The sequence below is a fragment of the Anolis carolinensis genome, chromosome 3 (assembly GCF_035594765.1).
Source record: "Anolis carolinensis isolate JA03-04 chromosome 3, rAnoCar3.1.pri, whole genome shotgun sequence".
In the NCBI taxonomy this organism is placed as follows: Eukaryota; Metazoa; Chordata; class Lepidosauria; order Squamata; family Dactyloidae; genus Anolis; species Anolis carolinensis.
The window spans coordinates 179,059,005-179,082,580 of NC_085843.1; the positions used below are offsets into that span (position 1 = coordinate 179,059,005).

Consider the following 23,576-nt stretch of genomic DNA (forward strand, 5'->3'; position numbering starts at 1 on the left):
TAACTGAGTTGATACTTGATTTACCAAGCTGGTAATATGTTGATTTTGACATGTCTATTCATAATTTTAATAGAAGTGAAAAATGGAGGGCAAATTTATAATTCTGTTATGATTCAAAATACCATTTCCTGGATATGGATTGCTTTGATATTCCCACCAGATTATGTTATTTTAAAAGAAATCAAATATTTACCTCTGTCTTATAGATGACAGAATCGTCTTCCTAGCAACATTTTCCTGCTGATCTTGTGGAGACCCCTCTCCCCACAGCTAGTGCAGTGGACCTGGTTGCAGCCTTGTCTACTAAGCCATTATGACATATGTTAGTGTCATAGGAGATTCTGGATATTTTTATCTTCAGCCTACATAGTTGTTGGGACATGTGCCAACACCAGCTGTTGGAAAATATGGGCAGCAGATGTATGTACACATCCTACTTGAAAGCTATCCATAAGTAACTGCCATCATATAAGCAAAATATGGGACTTGATAGGCCCTTGGCCTGATCTAGCACAGATACTTAAGAAGGAAAAACTTTGGAGGTTCGGTTAGATTCATTCAAAGCTAGGGAATGAGTCAAGGTTAATGTCTGAAACTATTAATCCAGGAGGTGATAAAAAGGGAGCTCACAAGTTGCATATGGGCATTTCTGACATTATGAAACACTTAATAGTATTTTCCAAAGTCAAATAACAGGCAGACAATGCCTAGCCAATCAGAAGGCTCAATCTTTGCATGAAAAGCTGCTCAGAAAGAAAAAGTTAAATTATAGAAATTTGAAGTATAAAAACATCAATAAACTCAATAGTAGAGTTTCTTCTACTTAATGAAAATAATTGGATTCGCCCTCTTCTCTGCCACTTGGCAGAAGCATCTCTGAACCCTTCCACACAACCATATAACCCAGAATATCAAGGCAGAAAAATTGTGGAATATCTGCTTTGAACTGGATTATCTGAGTCCATACTGCCATATATTCCAGTTCAAAGCAGAGCATATAGGATTTTATTCAGCTGTGTGGAAGGGGCCTTACTTTATTTCCTATACAACTGCCTGGAAATAGAAGCCCCCGGTGGTGCAATGGGTAACCCCTTGTGCTGGCAGGACTGCTGACTTGAAGGTTGGGTTGCTAACCTGAAAGTTGCTGATTCGAATCTGCGGACAGCACGGGTGAACTCCCTCTGTCAGCTCCCATGTGGGGACATGAGAGAAGCCTCCCACAAAGATTGATAAAGTTATAAGCTGGGTAGATGCGGGGAATGCTGTGGATGTAGCTTATCTGGATTTCAGTAAGGCCTTCGACAAGGTCCCCCACGACCTTCTGGCAAACAAGTTAGTCAAATGTGGGCTAGGTAAAACTACAGTTAGGTGGATCTGTAATTGGTTAAGCGAACGAACCCAAAGGGTGCTCACCAATGCGTCGTCTTCATCTTGGAAAGAAGTGACAAGTGGAGTTCCATCCTGGGCCCGGTTCTGTTCAACATCTTTATTAACGGCTTAGACGAAGGGTTAGAAGGCACGATCATCATGTTTGCAGATGACACCAAACTGGGAGGGATAGCTAACACTCCAGAAGGAAGGAGCAGTATTCAAAACGATCTTAACAAATTAGAGAGATGGGCCAAAACCAACAAATTGAAGTTCAACAGGGACAAAGGCAAGATACTTCACTTCAGCAGAAAAAATGGAAATCAAAGCTACAGAATGGGGGACGCCTGGCTCGACAGCAGTACGTGTGAAAAAGATCTTGGAGTCCTCGTGGACAACAAGTTAAACATGAGCCTACAATGTGATGCAGCAGCTAAAAAAGCCAACTGGATTCTGGCCTGCATAAATAGGGGTATAGCATCTAGATCCAGGGAAGTCATGCTACCCCTCTATTCTGCCTTGGTCAGACCACACCTGGAATACTGTGTCCAATTCTGGGCACCACAGTTGAAGGGTGACAAGCTGGAAAGCGTCCAGAGGAGGGCAACTAAAATGATTAAGGGTCTGGAGAACAAGCCCTATGAGGAGCGGCTTAAAGAGCTGGGCATGTTTAGCCTGCAGAAGGCTGAGAGGAGACATGATAGCCATGTACAAATATGTGAGGGGAAGTCATAGGGATGAGGGAGCAAGCTTGTTTTCTGCTGCCCTGCAGACTAGGACGCGGAACAATGGCTTCAAACTACAGGAAAGGAGATTCCACCTGAACATCAGGAAGAACTTTCTCACTGTGAGAGCTGTTCGGCAGTGGAACTCTCTCCCCCGGACTGTGGTGGAGGCTCCTTCTTTGGAGGCTTTGAAGCAGAGGCTGAATGGCCATCTGTCGGGGTGCTTTGAATGAGATTTTCATGTTTCTTGCAGGGGGTTGGACTGGATGGCCCGTGAGGTCTCTTCCAACTCTACGATTCTATGATTCTAAAACATCAAAACATCTGGGTGACCTCTGGGCAACGTCCTTGCAGACAGCCAATTCTCTCACACTAGAAGCAACTTGCAGTTTCTCAAGTCGCTCCTGACATAAAAACAATATATATATGGAAATTGTTATTCTTCCATTCTTAAACATGGAAGCCCTTCTTCAGTCACTGCCAATAGTTCATACACACCTGCACTGTTTATATAAAGACCAAGACAGTGGTTTTGAATACTTGATCTCTTCCATGGTGCATACCTTGTGTCTGAATATATAGTGTAACACAAATGCAGTTGGCACTTGGAATTGTTCAGCTAAAGGGTGAAATACTGGCCTTGCTATATTGGGACAATTTTGGGACGTGAGGAAATCTGAGAATAATGTAATTGTTTAAACCACCATCCAATGCTATAGAAACACAATAGTGCATTTCTAAAAAGTATGAGCGAGAGAGCCTAGCTATACCTACATAAGACCCGTTTGTTTCTTGGCTGTTGTTTTGGTAACCTGCTTCTAGACTTCTCCGATACATCAAACTGTCCCATTAAGAAGTAGAGAGCTGATCTATGCAGAATTTTCCTTTATTCTAGCAAGGCACTTATGTGGCAGAGCTCCTGAACTTAAACTAAAGCTTTAGGGCAACTGTAGCAACTCACCCAAACACATGAGTGAGCTCTTTATTTGGCTTACATATCCCTCACCTCCAAAATATTAGCCATCATTGATTTGAAACTTTTTTAAAAAAAGCCTTGTCTGGAGAATGTTGGAAACAATATGGTCACTTCCAGTAGACCAATTGTGTCCATTTCAAAAATTGTTCTTAATACTGCTGAGTAAGGGAGGGATCTGAAGCTATAGATGATGTTGAGGATATCATCGTCATCATCATCATCATCATCATCTCAGACATCCAGGAACATAACCAAAGACTTTTCAGGATGCCTGCCATAGATGTGGACAAAACGTCAGGAGAGAATGATTCTAGAACATGGCCATACAGCCCGGAAAACTCACAGAAACACAGTGATTCTGGTCATGAAAGCCTTTGACAACACAACAAACACTTTTCTGATTCTCTCCCCATCCCTCCACCAGTGATAGGATGGTGGTCAGGGATGGGGGAGCTATCAGAGCCAAATGGTAAGTTCCAGGGATGGTGACCAGGGTTGTAGCACTGAACAATGTTGAACCCGTTTTTCTTCTGGAGTGAAAATCAGGGGAGAAAGCAAAGTGCCAAAACTGTGTAATAGCCACACTCAAATGGACTATTTGTGTATCTACCTTATAACTGCTGCTGAGCAAGTTAGAATCCACTGCAATGTTTGTTGTAGAAGTTGCCAAACAAGAAGACTCATCCACAAACAATGGGTCACGCAGCAAGGTTATTTGGCTGGAGACAAAACCCTATTCCTAAAGAAATTATAAATGGCTTCATGCAATTATCTGAGTAATTCAATGAAGATGTTTAAATGGGTCTGTTGGAAGAGATCCTACATCAATGTACATATGACACGAACAAGTAAACCACTTCAGAAGGCTTAGAAGATAGATGTCTTTATTCATATAAATCTGCTTTTTAAAAAGTTACATGTATTTGATTTATAAAGGCACAGTTCAAAAACCATTGAAAAGGAAAGCTTTGGCATGCATTCAAGAGTAAGGCATTTTGAATTTCAAAGACTTCTGGCACAACCCGGGCAAAACCAAATTTAAGAAACAAGGTATTTGAGTGAGGAAAATCAAGCATAAGATAGCCATTAAAATGAGTGGGGATTTCTTTGTGGATAAAGGGAGCATGGTCCAGCCAACTGTCAAAGTGGAATCTTCATTCAGTTCTGGGCAAGTCCTTACTAAGTGAATAAAGCTTATATAGTCTGGTGCTGTTTTATATCTTAACAATACAAAGTGAAGGCTTTATGCTTTACTTGCCCAAGAAGAAGTCTCTCTCTGTGCAAGAAGAAACTGATAGATATTTAACTAGGATTTCTTCAAAAGCCAAACTGCCTATGATAGTAAAGGTGACACTATGGAGCCACTCAGAGTTTTAAATGTATTGGTTGGCATCCTGTTCAGTATTTCAGTATAATAGCCCTCTTTAAATATTTGAAAGGATGTCATATTGAAGATAGAGCAAGCTTGTTTTCTGTTGCTGCAGAGGCATGGACATGGATAGATTCAAAGTACAGAAAGAGATTCATCCCAAACATGAAAGAACATCCTGATAGTAAGAATTGTTCTACAGTGAAACACTCTGCTAGGGGATGTGGTAGAGTCTCTCTTTTTTAAGGTTTTTAAAAGTTGGGTGGTCATCTGTCACAAATGGTTTAATTATGTGTTCTTAGATGGCAGGGAGTCAGATTGGATGGCCCTTGTGGTCTCTTCCAGTTCTGTGATTCTAAGATTCTATTCAGCATATTGTAAGATGGACTCATGAAATTACAATATTGCAATTTATATTTATATTCATCATACAATTGCAAAAATCAAAACTTTTCCCCACAAGGCACTGGAGAATAGGGTTTTGACTAATATTGTGTTCAGCCCCTTGGTAGCAAAATGTGAACATCAGTGGCAGAAATCCCTGTGTTGTCCTTTTGTTGCTGCTTGTTGCATTGAGCTTCATTACTAGGAGAGCTGGATGCATCCTCAGTCAACACTCTGCTCTCTTGCATCTCAGAAATATTTCTTGATTGATTACTATATTCAAAGGTAAGCAGAGGTAGCTACAATGATAGAACTGCTACCAAAAGAGGGCCCAATGCAGAAACTTTGCCATTATTAAAAGCAGCAGGGGGAGGAAGACGATGTTATTTTCATAAGAACACTATGTACAGAGACAGTACTTTTCAGTACCTTTCTCCCCTTTCAGATTCTTAATGAAAATTTCCATCCCACACTGCAATGAGCTTCAGAAAAAGCTCCAACTCATGAAATAGTAATATGCTTCTCAACTATGTACCGAATTTAATATGTAATTGCAATCTATCAATAGTCCCCTTTCAAATATAAGGATGGATCTGAAAGTCAGGTGGCTCTCACATTCAAATTCACATGGTGGAGGCCAGTTCATATGTTATTTTATTTTTCCCATGAGAGTCAGTTAAGTTTTCCTTGGTAGTAAGACTAAACAAGCAGGGTACTGAGAGTTTCTACCCAATCACTTTTAAGAACAGGAGCTGTGGTGGCTGAACCACTGACCTGAAGAGTGAGTTGCTGACCTGAAGGTTGCCAGTTCGAATCCATGAGATGGGGTGAGATCCCATCTGCCAGTTTCAGCTTGCGGGGACATAAGAGAAGCATCCCAGCTAACACATCCCAGTGACCCCTAGGCAATATCTCTGTAGACAGCCAATTGTCTCACACCAGAAGCGACTTGCAGCATATTCTCAAATCGCTTTTGATATGATAAAAAAACTTTTAAGAACAGGATGCATTACATTAAGCTACAAGCAGTGTGTACTGTATGTAAATGTAACCACTACCATACATAACAGGAAAAATCCTTTATATATAGATTTTAAAAACAAAAAGCTACATGGAATCATTTTGCACTAAATAAGTGTTTCCCCCACACATGTCTCTCCTATTGAAGTCCTCTCTCCGCACACACAGAAAGCAAAAACATATTTGTGGTCTACAATTATCCAGCGCAGCAGCCACTATTATAGCAGAATTTCTGTATTAAAGGAAGGAATATAATAAGAAATATTACCAAACATGGCACTGTAGAGGAAGAGATCTGGCAACATGTGAAATGATAACACACAAAACAAGAAATCCTTAAATCCATGCCAAGCTCCACTTAGTCATTTCCACCACACAGTTTGAGAAGGATTTTCCGATAGTCCCCTGAAGTGTCACCCTGGCAACAAAAAAAAACAAAAGCCAAAGTGAGAAGAAACAAAACACTAAAGTCATGCCAAAGATGACAGAAGCCAGCAAAATAACTTATCTAGCAGATGACAGCAGACAAAGAGGCTCAAGAAACATACTATGCTACTGCGTATTAAGCTTAGGAGGATGTGACTGGGGGCCATCAAATGGGGCCCTGGAAAACACAGGCGTATAGTCTAGCTGCCATAGGAACCTTTTGCTGAGCTATTCTGTACTCAGATCTATGTTGCATAGGAGTTAAAAGAATTTAAAGTACAATTTTTAGGCCTGCACATTCTACAAATTACCAACTGAACATGGGAATATTCTATAAGTTGTCACCCTTGCAGAAATAACATTTCCAAGTTCTGGTCATCTGCTCTGATTCTTGAGAGTCCTAGCTTTAGGTTTTTCAAAAAATTTGAAACATTGGCTGGCATCCTGTTAATGAGTTTGGATAACGTACATCCATGTTGCATTACTATAACCCTCTTTTTGAACATTGCAAATTCTGGAATTCTTTACTAACCTTGCAGTAAAATCTTCCCAAGTCTACCTTTTAGGCCAGAGGTCCCCAAACTAAGGCCCGGGGGCCAGTTGCAGCCCTCCAAAATCATTTACCCAGGCCTCTCCCTAAACTTTAGACTTAGGGTTGCCCTAAGTCTTAAATGGCTTGAAGGCATACAACAACAATCCTAATTAACTTGATTATCTCATCAGTCAAAAGTGGGCCCACACTTTCAATTGAAATACTGGTAAGTTTATGTTGGTTGAAATTGTTCTTCATTCTAAATAATGTATTGTTCTTTCCCCCTTTTTTACACTAGAAATAAGATATGTCCACACGTTCACCCCCCAACAGTCTGAGGGATCATGAACTGGCCTTCTGCTTAAGAAGTTTGAGGACCCCTATTTTAAGCAATGCACCCCTCCTCTCCCATATGGTGATTTCTGTGTTGTTAGAGAATAGGGGGTGAGTGAAGACACTTCTTCCTACTTTCATGTAAGTGAACACCCTGCAAACACATTAGCTGCAGGATCATCTAGGGATCTCCCATTATGTCTGCTGCAGTGCATATGTCTGATGATCCCATCACTTTCCAACAACATGGAAGTTGATGCATTTCCTAAAAGTTAGATTGGCAGGAAGCACCAGGAGATATTGCTATGGAAAACATGTGCTACATGCATTTCTCCTAATGCAGGGTTCCAGACATCATTTTATTTTCTTTTGTTCTACCTTCATATGTGGTACCCCATATTTTTTGAGGGACTGAACCTAGACCTTTAAAATCCCAATATATGATTCTGTGCTGAACTGTTTGTTCTGGAGCATTGCTCTGAGACAGAGGACTAAATATACACAACACACAGCGGCTACCAAAAGCCATCAGTTCCTGCATATGTAGTTCCTCGTCCTTTTGTTAATGAGGAACATGGGAACTCAGAAGCTGAAATCCTATTGACTGCACTTTCCCCCCAGAATCATGCAGCAGTAGTGAAGGAAAACTTCATGTAATTATTTCTCCACCAGCTTCATATAATTATTTCTCCAAGGCTTTCCTTTCTCCATAGCTGCATTCATAGCCTTTCCCTCCTACTGCCACTGACATAGGCTTAAGAGTTGTCAGGGGCTGCCCACCAGTGAACATAGCTACAAAATATAACTGTGCCCACCTCACTTCCTTGTCACTAGGTTGTCCAGAACAGGTCTTCTAGAACTGTTGAGGATTTTGTTCATGGAAAAAATGGCATAAAACAACCCTTCCTCTCTCTAGTTCTAGTTAAACAACTGACAAGTTGCTATTCTAAGGTGACACACTAGTTCAGAGTGTAGGACGAAACAACACCTATGCAATCTTACCGTGATATCTGTGTAGAGGGATTTGCCATACATCCGCTTGTATTCTTGTCGTATGTCCAGCAGGTCAACCTCACTGCGTGACACCATGATCCGAATAAGAGTCCTGTCCTTGGTTCCAGCTCCCTGTACAAAACAAATACATGAGTTTATGGGCTAAAATGTGAATCTTTATCAAATTTACTCCTCAACCTTACTCTATAGTGTTGATTCTTATTCCAAGATGCCTTCACACTAATATAAGCCACATCAAAAATAGTAAGACGCTAACATGTGCAACTATGATTATTCAGCTTTCCTCAAGCTGCTGTGTTCTGGATGTTACAACTCCCACTGTCCCAAACCAGCAAAACTCCTTTGCTTGGGGATAATGTAAGTTGTAGTCCAAGAGATCCACAGTGGCAAGTTGGGGAAGACTGGGAAGTTGATATAAGTCTGAAAAACTTTGAAGGAATAGTTTAAAGAGGAGAAATAGAGGAAGTAAGAAAATGACCAACCAAAACAGTATTTTCACAGTCTGCTCTCTCTGTGCCTTCAAATTACATCTCAAAAATGCAACCACATTATGGCATTCAAGATGTAAAAATGTTTCCAAATCCTTTAAGGGAGGCAGATAATTCGCACCGAGAAATAGCAAAAAAGGGATTATCCAACCCAGCTGTGTTTCTGTACATAAACATAATTTCTACTAATGACTTTTTTAAGCTAAAAGGGAGCATCAGACAACCATTACACATAGATAGACCTTAAATGTGCACTCCTGTCTTGGTTTGGCATCCTACTTGAGTCAATATTTAGTTAAAAGCTTTGTTTAAACATCTAAACATGCTAATGTAGAGACGTTTGTGGGATTACAAGTTACTTACCTTCATGGCCTTGTGTAGTCTCTCTGCAAAGAAAGCTGCCGTGTTCTTGACACACTTAACTGCAAAAAGAAGTTGAGATGGGTTATTATTGGTAGCTTTGAACTTTGTTCTATGATTGTGTAATAGTTTCAAGGAAACTGGCACACTAAGTGATAATATTTCTAAGTTATAAAACATTTTTAGTATTCCCTGCCCATCATATATGCTATCAAGATATAACTATCCAAAAATACAAAAATTGGGACAATATTTTATCTTCATACGAGGAGGGACCAAGGCCAAAAGTGACCTGCCTAAAGAGGCAGAATGCTGGGAGAAAGGTTTTTGGTGCCTTGTTCATTCATTAAATAATTCCTGGAATGTACCATAAGAACCCCTTTTAGGAGAAAAGTGGGATATACATTCAAAAAACTAAAATGAATATTTTTTTCAACATGGCTACACTGAAATAATTTAGTCTAAGGATAGAATGGAGACGGGGAAGTGTGCAACATACAAGTGTACAGTTCCTAATCATAACCCACATGACTAAATGACAAGGTTGAGGCCAATTTAGAGAATTTTAAAGGGTTTTGTATGATATACATAACTCTGTATTGCAAATTTGTTAAAGAATGTATAAGTTTTAAGTACTGAATATGTAAAATTCAAAAATTTTCAATAATTTAAATAAAAAACTGGAAAATTAAAAATAAATAAATAAAGGGTTTTCTAGGGGGTGATATGACAAATCATCACATAGGCCCACTCTTACTTTCAGTCAAAGTATCCAGTATCCATCTCCAGTAAAAACAGATTTATAAAGTGTTTATCAGGCTTTGACATCTAGCAAAACTAGCTTGACTAGAGAAGGTATTGCGACCTTCTTAATCTTGTTACTTTTAGATCTGTTGGACTACAACTCACATCTTTTCCAGCCAGTCTGGTGAGTACTAAATGAGGAAAGGTTGAGGTATTATGTACAAGATAGGGTCTTTCAACAAAAAGCAATGTAACATTTTTTTCAGATAACTTACAATAGAAGTAAAAATCATTTAAAAATGTGTTTATATTTGCCTCTCCAACATACCTGGATCTGAAGTGGGCAAATGAATGACACTGAATGCATGTGTTCTAAGGTGCCCCATCCCATACAGAAACACATTCCAAAATGAAAACAACGAGGAAATCTTTCACATGGTAAGCACACTGTCATGCAACCCAGACTGGGCACGTCACAGATGTTTGTTAGGTTAAAGCATACTCCTTTTTTGAACAGCAATGTTTAGATTAGTTATGTAGGTAAACAAGACTCAGAATTCACACCAAGGCAAAGTAATGTAAGGGAATTAATCTAGCCACATGCACTGCAAGAACATTTCAGAAGGTTACCATACATACAATCCTGAAAGCTTTGATGGAGCGGAAAAAAAGCACATATTTCCAGTTAGATCTGGCAGGCAAGGTGCAAAATTGTAAAAGCCATTTTATATGACAAAGATTGTTTGAGAGTTTATATTTTGCATATATGCAATGATCAAAAAGTATTTCAGATTCTTCATCTTTCATTACAATGACTGTACAGGTTAGGTTATTATTATTATTATTCCAGTATTGCAAGTAAAAGGTTGAGGATCAAAGAGAGTAATTTGCTCAAGTCAGCCCAGTGAGTTCATGATAAATATGCTTTTACCAGCTCACTGTTCAGGATCATCCTCACAGCCATATCTAAAATGTTTTAGCCTACAGTGGAACAGGTATTAAAATGATCAGAACCAAAGAGATGGATGTCGATTGAATAATAATGATTCCAATACCAAATTACATGTGAAGATCTATTTTTAAACTTAACTTTATGGTTGTCTTTTTAACATTGTGAAGAAATTAAGGTTCATTTGTTTGAGAACCTCTAGCCCAGCCATGGGCAAACTTCAGTCCTCCAGGTGCTTTGGACTTCAGCTGCAACAATTCCTAACAACCAGCAAGCTGACTGGAATTTCTGGGAGTTGAAGTCCAAAACACATGGAGGCCTGAAGTTTGCCCATGCCTGCTCTAGCCTGCCCATGAGTATAATTCAGTCTGTGGCGGTTCTAGATCTGGCCCACAAGGGGTCTAGGATGTCCTTCCCCAAAGCTCCATGTCAGATTGCAGTACCCACTCACCCTCCTCATGTGAAGGTGAACAGGAAGATACATACTTTTGTAACCTCCAAGCAGTGACTATAGGGAACATAGGGGTATCTTCCTGCCCTGTTAATTTGCCCCATTAAGAAAGCAAGCAAGGGGAGTTGAAGGTATTCTGTTGAGAATTCTATGAGGACTCAGCCATAGCATTTTCAAACCTGGAAGAGCGGGGAGTGCAAGAGAGCAAAGCATTTTCAGAGAAGTGCATCCTTTGTGAGTGAGTGAGGGCAAAGTGCAGAGAACTGCCACAACACACCTGAACTTATCTAATTTCAGAAAAGAAAAGTGATGTTGATTCTGATGAGTACTTGGATAGGAGTCATCAGGGAATATGAGAGATCTCAACACAGCAGACAGGAAAGAATTTCACCTTTGAGATCTTTGGTTGGATCATGGCAGCTCCCATGTTATGAAAGATTATTTTCTAGTTGAGTGCCGAAGCTCCACCCAATGCTATCAAGAGGCATTGCCCTGTTCTAGAGTGCTTTGAGGCAGCCTCATAATCTGAGACAAATAAGTAGGGCAAAAAATTGCAGTACCTGACAAGTCCAAACATGGAGCTGTCAATCCCAGTAAATGCTCCCATGATGTCCTGACAGGTTTCGTTGTAGCGGATTTTAGAAATCCGCAAGATGGACACAGGATGTTCACCAGAAGTTATATATTTTTATTAACTCTCCAAGATGTGCTCGACCTTATAAACACTGATGTGGATATATGAATGTGCACACAAGCAGATTTCTTGTCATTATCTCTCATCTTCCTACTGCCTTTACTTTTTCTCTCTTGAACACTGTTTCCCTTTGAGGTCACTTGCCTGCCATGTTGCCATGCCACTGTGCAAATTCAAGTTCTGTTTGATTTCATAAACATGAGAACAAATGAATGCTTGCAGATAGTTCTCATGGGAATTGCTTTCCAATTATGCTTTCATTTAGCCACCTGTGTGTCCATGGCTCCATTTGTTTACAACCCTCATCAGCTGTTTCAGTATTATAAAATGTGCTCATTTGCTCATTTGCTGGAGCAGTCCATACCAGCATATAGGAACAAAGTCACATGTTTTCTTTGAGTGCAGGGATATACAGTCATGTGAATATGCACATTGTTTGGCCGAAACTGAATTTTAAGCACACCCATTTAACACATGTTTTTCAGTTGTTGGTGCAATCTAGTGCAAATCTTTGGCAAACATCATTTAGCCGCAACCCCCCCCCCCCACCACCACCACCACCTTTTATCCCAATTTCTTCTGCATTTTAGGGCGTGTAGAAGGGTCCCTATTTGTCATCCAATCTAAGGCAAGTTGTGCATTGGTTCTCTCTGCAAGGCCCCGCGACACAACTCCTTTCCTCTGATCTTAGTTTGCCCCTCCCCTTTTCGTTAGGACAGGAATCTTAACTTACAATATATTTTGAGAAACTTATATTTTAAAGTAAGAAACTCCAGATCCGGAATGCCTGAGTGTGTTTTGAAAGTAATAAAGGGTCAACCAAGCCACAATTAAAATCTGACATCCTTAAAAGAGCCACCCACCTACTGCCAACATCCCGGATTCAAGGTCTCCAGACATCTCTCTGGCTATGCTCTTCTCAATATCACGGTTACACATGCGCTGGTATTCACTGAAAACTGGAAAGGGAAAAAGTATTATAGGTACTAATTACTAATTTGGTTAAAACACTTCAACTACAGTACAAAGCCTGTGTTCTACTGCCATTGTATACATTCCATATAAAGTTTAGCAAACAATTTCTCTCTTGATATATTGGCAGAGGCCTTTGTGTGAGGCAAGTGCCACTTTCCCAGAACCAGCAATTTTGTTATAGAAACTATATTTTGCAAAGTTCTTCTTTGGGCTATTAACTGAGGATTCAAGGAGCAGAAATGTACCCCCCCCCCCAATCCTCCAGTATAAGAAGGCTACAAGCATTCAGCCATCCTTATATCTGGTCAGAGTGTGCTACAAATTTCTGTTACAGCTCGAAACAGAAAACAATTTGATGTTTTCCCCACACATAGTTATAGACAAAAATACCTGCTCTTAGATGAGCTTTACTTCTGGCGCAAAGGATTGCATTGAACTTGGACTCATCAGTACCAAGTCGATTCTCTCCAGCTGCATACAGGGCCTAAAAACAAAACAAAATCCCACAGATATTCCTTATTCAATTACTCTTGCCAACAGTATGTATTTTTCACCTGTCCTTGATTTTCTTTTGACTTAAGATTTGTTGATGTTAATTTTATTCATAACCCACCTTTCCCCTAAAACTGGAACCAATATAACCACTTTGCTCATCGGATAGCCTCTACCATTCTGTCTATTACGAGTAAATAGGACAAAAGGCATAACAAGATACCTACAGCTGCTTCCTAAAACCAGCAGTTGCATGAAGTATTTACTCCTTCTCAATGCACCTTTGCTTTCTATCACTGTGTTTGTTATCATGCAATATTTTTTCTTACCCTGAGCTGATGCTAGTGAAAAAATGTTTTTATAACCATGCCAGGACATGAAATACCACTGAAAAGCATTCCCATGTTTCTTACAACTAACGTTGAGACAAGATGAGGTAACTGCTAATATTTTCAATGTGGGGTATAGTTTTTGGGGAGGCGACTGAAAGGTTCCACACATTTCTCCATTTTTACTACCAAGCAAAGAAATGAATGCTCATGCTTCCTCCTATCATACAACTTAAAGTAAACAACCTGAACTTGGAGTAAACAGTCTGAATTTAAAGGAGACTAACACATGTTTCAGAACACTTTTAACATGATAACCATTTATTGTAGACCCAAAATATATTTTACAATTTGTTTTGAAAAAATGAACTTAGAGCCTATTGTATAATAAATGCTTCTGTCTCAAGATAATTTATCTATCAATTTGAAAACAACAACAAGAAACACTGAATGCTGCCTACAGTGTTGTTTACTGTACGTATAATCAAGATCTGAAACTGAGAAATCCAAGGTAATTTCCCCTTTTCCCACTCAAACGTAACAATGGGTGGATGGGGAAATATATTCAAAGCATGTTGTCTGAGTTGAATAAAATGTTTCTACTTTATAAAAGTATAGATTAGAAGGTGAATCGTAGAGTGGAAGAACTATCAAAATAGATAACAGTTTTAGGTTTCATTAAAAGAAGAAATATCTGAAGGAAGAACTCCTTTTGTAGGAGCTTACCATTGTATTTTTTTTCAGTGAAGACTATCTCAATGCAGCATGAACAATCTATCTGTGCAAACTGTTACACAATTAGTGGGAGACATACAATAGGAATTCTTACACTAACCTGAGCATCACTTTGGACAAGTGACATGTTCACATTGGTGCTTTCATCTCTGTTTCCCTGTGGAGGGAGGGAATATACAGTAGCAATTACATCAACACACAAACTGCAACCTTTAAAACAACAGCTGGTATCCTGTTGGGATTTTTGAATGTATGATTGTGTGAAATTGAATTGTACCATTTGTATTCTCACAAGGAGAAGAGAGACGTAGCTATGTCACCAGGACTGTTGTGTTTGAGGAGTCAGCACAATGTGTCTTAAAGCATTATGTATCTCAATGTACAATGGGAGTCCTTGTTGGACAATGGGATATATTTTACTAATCCCCGCATTTATCATTGCAATACCCTAGCATGGTGGTGTATTATGCCAGCACTTATACCCCCATCATTATAAAATTATCACTGTCATTTTTGAAGCAGAATCTCAGCCATTGTAAGTAATGTCAACTTCAAGTACAAAGATAATAACAGAGGTGGCTGACCAAAGAAAATAAGGCTAAGGACTTTAGATTTTCTGTGTGCCATACTATTTGTGATGCGCATATGCTTCCCAATACCAATAATAATAATAATAATAATAATAATAATAATAATAATAATAATAATAATTTATTTTTCTATCCCGCCAACCATCTCCCTGAAGGGGCGGCTAACATGGGGCCAAGCCCAAAACAGAAACAAAGCATAACAAATAACAAGCATCAGTAGTAAAAACGATGTCAACACAACAATTAAAATAAAGTAAAAATAAAATAAAATAAACAAATAACAAATTAAAAATTCCAATTGCAATTAAAAACACAGAATACAATATAAACCATCATTACAATATAAAAATGAGGTAATAAAAACAGGCATCACCACTGATAGATAAAATGGGGGTGGTCATATAAAAGTGCATAATTCACGACCATTTAATAAAGTACAAGGACCAGTGTCAGAGAAATTCCTTAAAAAGGGTTTGGGATAAGATGGCTAGGAGGAAAATAAAGTGCAAGGAAGCAATAACTGAATGCTGAGATAATGGAATGAATTATTGTGTATACATGAACATACTACTGTATTCTGTATTTCAGCTCTGAATTCTCTCTCAATCTCCACTACCAGTTTCAAAACCAGGAAGGAAATGAAAACTATATAGTAATGAGAGATGTGTGCTGAAAACAGGAAACACTGGAATCAGTCCCAAGAAGGATTTCTTCTCTCTTCTCTCCTCATTCCCAAAAGATGTCTTAGTTTACCAGAAGAGATATCATTCTTTCTGTAATGTTTGCCTCTACTTTGGAGCCATTGCCTTAGAGCTGCTATTTTCAAACTGGCACTTGGAGCTTACCGGGAAAGATACTATTGCTTCTGCAATGTTCTTCTCCACTTTGGAACCATTGCGGAAGAGCTGCCGTTTTAATGATGGCACTTGCAGCTTACCAAGAGAGATATGATTACTTATAATGTTCTTCTCTGCTTTTGAACTATGGCCTTTTTGTCCTTATTTTTCCCTAGTTATTTATCTTTACTAACATCCTTGCCTTATAAGCTTGTCACTGAAAGACAAACATCAGTTAGGCAGGATATAAAAAACCATTGGAGAAGGGAAGATGCTCAACGGTTCAACTGAAAAAGAATCTTGGGTCCTGCCATTCCAGATGGAATGTGTGGGGTTAAACCAATCCACCTACCCCTCGAGATGAAAACTAATGAGATATGTATGCTGAAAACAGAAAACATCAGAATCAGTCACAGGTAAGACCTCTTCTCTCTCCTCTCCTCAATCCCCAGAAGAAGCATCCACATTCAAATTTCTCTTTGACTATGACATTTTCTATGCAATACATGAGATTCTGACTGTGCTATGTTTTTTTAAAATACCTTGGATAATGGATGTAACAAATTTTGGCAGGTTCCAGGAAAACATTTTGCTAGTTGTATAAAAAATATCTTTTGAACTCTGATGTTGTGAAAGAATTGGAGCATTTTAATTAGTGCAATTAGAAATTAGTGCAATGTGGCTCTTCTGACAAACAGTAATTTCATTATTGTGGTGACAGTTTATCTCAATGATTTATACCAGTGGTTCTCAATCTGTGGGTCCCCAGGTGTTTTGTCCTTCAACTCCCAGAAATCCTAACAGCTGGTAAACTGCCTGGGATTTCTGGGAGTTATAGGCCAAAACACATGGGGACCCACAGGTTGAGAACCACTGATCATTTGACTTATTAGTTTCCTGCATGTTTACTACTGCTTGGATATACAATGCAAGATACTGGATAAGGAATACCTTCTTCAGTGACATGTGGTGTTTTGCATCACCATATTAACACATGAAATAATCCCCCTAATTAAAAATGGGGATGGGGGGGTTCTAGTACATTGGTGTCTCTATATGTATGCGGAAAAGGGAAGGGAAGAAACAGCCACAAAAAATCTGGGCATCCCCAGGTGTAAATAAGCTTGTGATAAAAACAAAAGCAGGATAACAATAACCAATTTTAACAGTCATATACATACCTGAGCCAGTGAAATTAAAAGCCTCTGGAAATGTCCAGATGTGTCACTTCTAATGGCTTCTTCTAGAGTTTTCTTATGTTCTGTAACAGACAGACAGAGGAAACTCATTTTGAGTATGATTACCATTAACAAATGAATACAACACATATTTTTATGCATCATGGACACAACCATGCCTGCTTTTATGAGTGGACTGTATGTGTGCTTGCATGTATGTTATGTGTGTATACAGTAGTCTCACTTATCCAACATAAATGGGCCGGTAGAACATTGGATAAGTGAAAACATTGGATAATAAGGAGGATTAAGGAAAAGCCTATTAAACGTCAAATTACATTATGATTTTACAAATTAAGCACCAAAACATCATGTTTTTCAACAAATCACAGAAAAAGCAGTTCAATACATAGTAACGTTATGTAGTAATTACTGTATTTATGCATTTAGCACCAAAACATCGCACTGTATTGAAAACATTGACTACAAAAACACTGGGTGTTAACAAAATGACTACAAATAAAGATAGAATTGCATAAAATGAACTTACAGTAACAACATTGTTGAAAATTAAATCTGTAAAAAGTTCAGTCCTTGCTGTCTAGAGAAACAGCCGTGGATCCGGGCAAGAGGCAGACTGCATTGGATAATCCAGAACATTGGATAATCCAGAATGTTGGATAAGTGAGACTCTACTGTATATGTATATATGAGTATTGTGTGTGTGTGTGTGTGTGTGATTCACCTTCCAATCTTCCAAAAAGAAGCATTTACTCATGGCATGCAAAAACTAACAATGATAAAAGATTTTGAAAAAGAGAAATATCTGCAAGAAGTTCAAAATTGGAAAAGTTACTTTTGATGGGCTACAATGCCTAGAAAGCACCCATCCTGAACAGCCCTGCAGTGCAAATTCAGAAGTATCGTTAAATGAGATATACTTGGGGAACTCGATATAAGGATAAGGCCTTTTTGAGGGGAAATGAAGCCAGAGTACTTTTGTTTTCATACAAGCATGATCAGAGGATAGGGTGGGGAAATAAACTGTTTTTCAAACTCCTGGACAGAAAGAGAGCTTAAACTAAGGGAACTGTTGAGCTAAATTACAGTTTTGGTCAATGCAATAAAAAACCAATTAACAACATCATATTGCCAAAATCTTTTTCTTTCTTCAGTCTACAGTATCAAATAACCACTTGCAAAATGCAAACTTACATGAACGCTGCCTCTGGCTATAACCCAGAAAACTGTAGGAGACAGCCAGCATCTCCACCCAACACACTACCAAATACTATTCTGAAGCAAAACAGCTGATCAGTTCATTAAAAATACAACATTGGCAACCCAAACTAATTCCTGATCCCAACGTTCTTGGTCTATTTTTAAACAATGTTGGCTCCATTAAGAATTAAAACAATACAGGCAAACTTACCTGATTTGTACAGTCTACTGATTTCATGAATGTGCTCATTGCTGCGAGATGCCAGGATCTCTATCAGGCAAGCTTCATCTGTGCCAGCACCCTAAGGGAAAAAAAAACCTCTCACTTGACAACTGTCTAAAATTATTTGACTTTTTTTAAGGCTAAGAGAGCACTTGAACTGATTTGCCATTTTAAGACTTCATATGGGCTGAATGCAGGACCAGCCCTCACTGGTGAGTCCTCTACTCTGAAATGGTGAGCCTGCTCTGTGATTTAAACTAATCTTTAAACGAGCTTTCCAAGAGACTAAAACTGTTTTGGGAATAGTTCAGCACATTGGACAGATCCTTTGAAGTTTAGACTAAAATCCACAAAAGTGTCATCTCGCTGATATGGAAATCCACAACCACTACTCACTGGACTTGAAGCATGACCGTGATCTGGCTAATTTCTTTAGGCAAATCTGGGGAGAATTCCTGCCCATCACCTTGACTCAAAGCAGTATTTATAAAGATGCAATATTTGGCCGAGTCAATATTTTTTTTAAAAAATTATTAAAGGAGTGCTCCTCATTAACTGCTCAGTAGATTTTAAATAGTATTTGTAAAGCAAGTACTGAAGAAAACTGCAAATGGCAGACACTGCCCTAGGTGAGGTATTCCCGTATCTGTAAGAGAAAAAAGAAACTGCCTCTTTTCTGAAATAATACTTGTTGCGACACAGGGGCACAAACAAGTGTATTTGCTTCACTAGAACTACTGCATTTTCTAAGATGCATTCTGTTAAACCCTTGTGCTGGCTGAACCGCTGACCTGAGGGTTGGGTTGCTGACCTGAAGGTTGCTGGTTCAAATCGGGAGATGAGGTGAGCTCCTGTCTGTCAACTCTAGCTTGCGGGGACATGAGAGAAGTCTCCCAGCAGGATGGTAACACATCCGGTTGTCCCCTGGGCAATGTCTCTGTAGACAGCCAATTCTCTCACACCAGAAGCGATTTGCAGTATGTTTTCAAGTCACTTCTGACACAATAAAAAATTGATTGAGTAATCTATCAGATACCTAAAACATGTAAGGTTACAAGATTATACCTTTCACTAGATAAAAGCCAGAGTTCTTATCACCATGAAAAGAATGCTGCAGAACAACAGCATCTGGAAGACCAGCAAGCTTCTGAAATTTTTGCAAGCTGGTGAAGTGCTATATCTACCAGTATTCGTTGATCTGCATGGACGTGTTTCATCCTCTGTTAACCATCCTGAACATGTAAATAAGTGATCTACATGCGATTTATAACAAACCATTCTAATTCACAGTAAGCAAACTAGGTAGATTGCATAAGCCAGGTTGGCCCCCAGAGAGCAACAGGAATGGAACAATGAGGCAAATCCAGACTGCAAGAAAAAACAAGAAATGAGCTCTCACTTTCTGAAACTAGAGGAGGCCTACAGTGTATGTACACTGAATGTACGTATACTACAGGCTGAATGTAGCCCAAGGAACTGTTTTCAGCCCTGCTGCTCTTTACTGCTAATATATGTTTGTTTGTTTTTTTCCTGGGGAAATTGCCATTAGAAAACCTCACCCCTATGTTGCCTGGGAGCGAAAGGAAACAGTAGTCCACTTCTGGAAAGTACCATGTTAGGGAAGAGGCAAAAATATGAAAAGTAGGCAAACACAATTGATAGCATGTCCTTCAGAGGACGAGGATCAGATACTAAAGCCAAGAGCTTCCTGCAAAAGATGGATTTCTAGGGCAGTTTTGAAGAGAGGACAATGAGGGGAGTAAGAATCTGGGTATGCAAAACTTTGCCACAGTCACAGTCTAACTTGAAATCATACAAACCTTGATAGCTTCTTTTATTTCATAAACATCAAACTGGACAGGTGTTTTCATCATTGCCAAGATGGTCCTTTCAAAGTTGCCTGACAGCTCAGACTTCAAGTCCTTGATCAAGTCCTGTTTTATTTTAGATATAAGTACAAATATATTGAAATTGCAAAATAAAAAAACCCTAAAGAACTAAAAATGCCCTTTCTCTCTTTTCCATAGCTTGTTGTGTGTTTTCAAGGCACTCTCAACTTATGGAGATCCTAGTTTTCTTGGAGGGTGTTTGCCTTTGCCTTGCCTTCCTCTGAGTCTGAGAGAGTTTGACTTATCTTGGTCACTCAGTGGGTTTCCATGGCCAAGTGGAGATTCAAATCCTGACTTCCAGAGTGTTACCACTTTATCACACGGGTCTTCACAAGCATCCTAGGATGCTTGCAGCACAGTTGATCCACAGAGTCCCCTGCTGCCCATCACATGACTAACACCCACTTCTGGCTAAGTTCCGTAGATCAACTGTGATGCAAGCATATTAGAACGGTCCGCCCAGAACACGGGAGGCTTCCCATGTTCCATAGGAAGCAACAGGGCCAGTGGGGGGAAGCAATGTGGCAACGCTTTCGCACTGCGGGCGATGCTGTGTGCAGGATTGCCCAGCTGCCTGCGGATTCACCACGGAGGCTGGCTAACTACCTGCTACTCCTTGTCAGAACCCTGCTACTAGAGCCTGTATGTGGCTCTGAGTTTCAGGGTCACTGACATTGATAAGACACCTGCGTCTCAGGACTCGGAGAAGAAACGGCTGCTGGACTTGGCGGGGAATTTGCGTGGGGTTTTACTGAGCGGGAAGAGACTTTTCAAATGAGGGGGAGGGTATATAAAGGATGGTTGGCCGGAGTCTCCCATTCTTGGCTTTTCTGATGTTTATGTTTCCTGCAGTAAAGTTTCTGGTGATATCACAGAGAGTCTCGTGTGTTCATTCAGGAGCGGCTGTGGTGAGCTGACACTAAGCCAAGAATATAGACACCATCCCGCTGTAGCGGTGAGGTGTAACATGCAAGTGGAGGATGAAGAGCTCTTGGGCGCAGGAGGAGGAAGGTCGGGAAGGGCCACTCCCGAGCCGGACGCTGAGTTCCACCAGCTGGCGGCCCTGGCGTCATCCACCGCTTATGCCCAGCCAAATGGGGTAACCCAGAGGCGTGGAGTGGTGCGGGGAGACAGCACCGGAGGAGAGGAAGGTTCACCTTCCCCAGGCCCACAAAGGATGGTGTTTCTGGAGGAGAGGATGTCGGCGATGGAGACCACCCTGGCAGTGATGTCGAGGGCGATGGAGCGCCTGGCGTTTTTGGCGGAGCCAGAGAGAGGAAGGGAACTTCGGGCTGGCTCAATGTGGGACGTGAGCGTGGGAAGCAGCCAGGGCTTTGCAGACCTTCCAGCACCGAAGGGAAGGGAAATGCGAAAGGAGCCCGGCGCCCGGCCCAAGACCCAAACAAGCCTGACGCGGGTGGAGGAGAGTGACGACGAAGGGGAAAAGCCTCCGAGAATCCCGGCTACGCTCCCAGCTGAGACCCTAGTGCCCCTGGCGAATGCCGGGCGTGGCACAGGGCAAAGAGAAACAGCAGCGGGGCCCACTGGTCCGCAAGGGGGCTTGCGACGGGCGGAGAATTGGGGATTGCCACCACAGGGACCCCTACCGAGACGAGAGGAACTAAGGATCGAGTTTGGGGGAGAGTCCTCTGAACTGGATTTTTTCCTTACCACGGTGAGGGGCTATATGGAGGACAATGCTCACACTTTTAGAACGGAATCCAGCCGGATACGGGCCATTGGTGCAGTGTTGAAGAGGGGAGCGGCTAGCTGGTACGTTCAGCTGCACGCGCGGCGCGACCCATGTCTGGGGTCAGTCCGACGCTTTATGGGGGCCCTGGAGACCCGTTTCCGAGATCCATTGGAGCAGATCCGGGCGAGGGAGAAGTTGAAGACCGTCTCCCAGGGGCAGAGGTCGGTATCTGAGTATGCGGAGGAATTCCAATGCCTCGCCGAAAAGGTGCCGGAATGGTCTGCAGTGACAAAGATGGAACTCTTCAAAGAGGGGCTCAGGCGGGAGATCCTCTCCTGGGCGGTGCATCGTGATGAGCCTGACACACTGCGCGGATGGATTCAGCTGGCGGGGCGCGTCGAGACATCGCTGGCCCAGGCGAGGAGGCACCGAGGAGCGCTACAGCAACGGCCGCAGATGAAAGAGGGGAGCCGGAAGGAGGGATCAGCCCCAGCCGGGAGGAGAGCGGAGCCGACAGGGAACGTGAGCGCCAGCAGGAGTGGCTGCTTTGTGTGCGGCCGGTTGGGCCACAGAGCTGCCGAGTGCTGGCAGAGAAAAGGGGAAAGCGGAGGCCAGCCCAAACCAAGAGCCGTGGCAGGAAAACGCGCCGAGGAAGAAACACCGATGAGGCACCATTCGGGGGGGTTGGTAAGTCAGGACAAAGCTATGATAGTGGTCCCCATTCAGCTTGAAAATGGCAGCAAACAAGCAACCTGCAAAGCGTTTGTGGATTGTGGATGTTCCAGGAACATCATTTCCCCTGAATTAGCCGAGGGATTGGGATGCGAAAGAACGAACCTAGAATCCCCAATAGCATTTTCGCAGTTGGACGGATCCACAGCATCAGGATCGTTAGCTAGGTACAGTGCCGAAGATGTAAAGTGTAAGATAGGGAGTTGGGAAGGAAAGGTGTCATTTGTGATATCACAAATAGCCAGCTATAATGTTATACTAGGCATGCCGTGGCTGGGGCAGGCCAACCCGCAAATCAACTGGGAGGATAAGAGCATGATTTTCGGGATGAATTTGGAAGAAGGGAGCCAGGAAGTTGAGAGGGAGCCGGGGAAAAGGGGGGAGGAAGACTCTATCAGAATAGCAGAACTGGCAGATAAATTACCCCCAGAGTATCGGGATTTTGTGGACGTGTTTGACGAGAAGGAAGCAGACAATTTCCCACCGAAGCGGAGAGTTGAAGTGAAAATAGAGCTAGTCCCAGGAGCAGAGCTTCCCAAGGCAAAGATATACCCGATGTCGGCTAGGGAAAAGGAGGAACTGAGAAAGTACATTGATAAAAACCTAGCGAGAGGTTTCATAGAACCTTCGAACTCCCCTTTAGGGGCACCTGTGTTGTTTAGGCGGAAAAAGGACCAAACGCTGAGGCTCTGCATTGACTACAGGGGCCTGAATGCAATCAGTACTGTAAATAAATACCCCCTACCCTTAGTGAAGGACTTGATCGCCCAGTTATCGGAGGGACAGATATTCACTAAATTGGATTTAATTGAGGCTTACCATAAATTGCAGATCAAACCAGAGGACAGGT

General features: G+C 41.1%; 2 protein-coding genes across 3 annotated transcripts in view; both read right to left on the minus strand.

Annotated features, from left to right (window-relative positions):
- LOC100558175 (L-threonine ammonia-lyase) overlaps positions 1–1,181 on the minus strand; it is an 84,178-nt gene extending 82,997 nt beyond the window's left edge. The window contains exon 1 of the mRNA XM_062975862.1: positions 194–1,181. The gene's annotated coding sequence lies outside the window, so the exon portion shown is untranslated. The remainder of the gene's footprint in view (positions 1–193) is intronic.
- Positions 1,182–3,936: 2,755 nt separating this feature from the next.
- Positions 3,937–23,576, minus strand: part of anxa11 (annexin A11) — a 66,947-nt gene continuing 47,307 nt past the window's right edge. Inside the window, exons 7-15 of one of the 2 annotated variants that reach the window (XM_062975858.1) lie at positions 20,233–20,346; positions 18,401–18,491; positions 16,972–17,051; positions 14,465–14,521; positions 13,199–13,292; positions 12,697–12,792; positions 8,999–9,057; positions 8,136–8,258; positions 3,937–6,260 (exon numbers count right to left, since the gene is read on the minus strand). In XM_062975858.1, the coding sequence (XP_062831928.1) occupies positions 6,201–6,260; positions 8,136–8,258; positions 8,999–9,057; positions 12,697–12,792; positions 13,199–13,292; positions 14,465–14,521; positions 16,972–17,051; positions 18,401–18,491; positions 20,233–20,346 (774 nt within the window). In that variant the 3' untranslated portion in view covers positions 3,937–6,200. The other variant, XM_062975859.1, reaches the window with a different exon arrangement.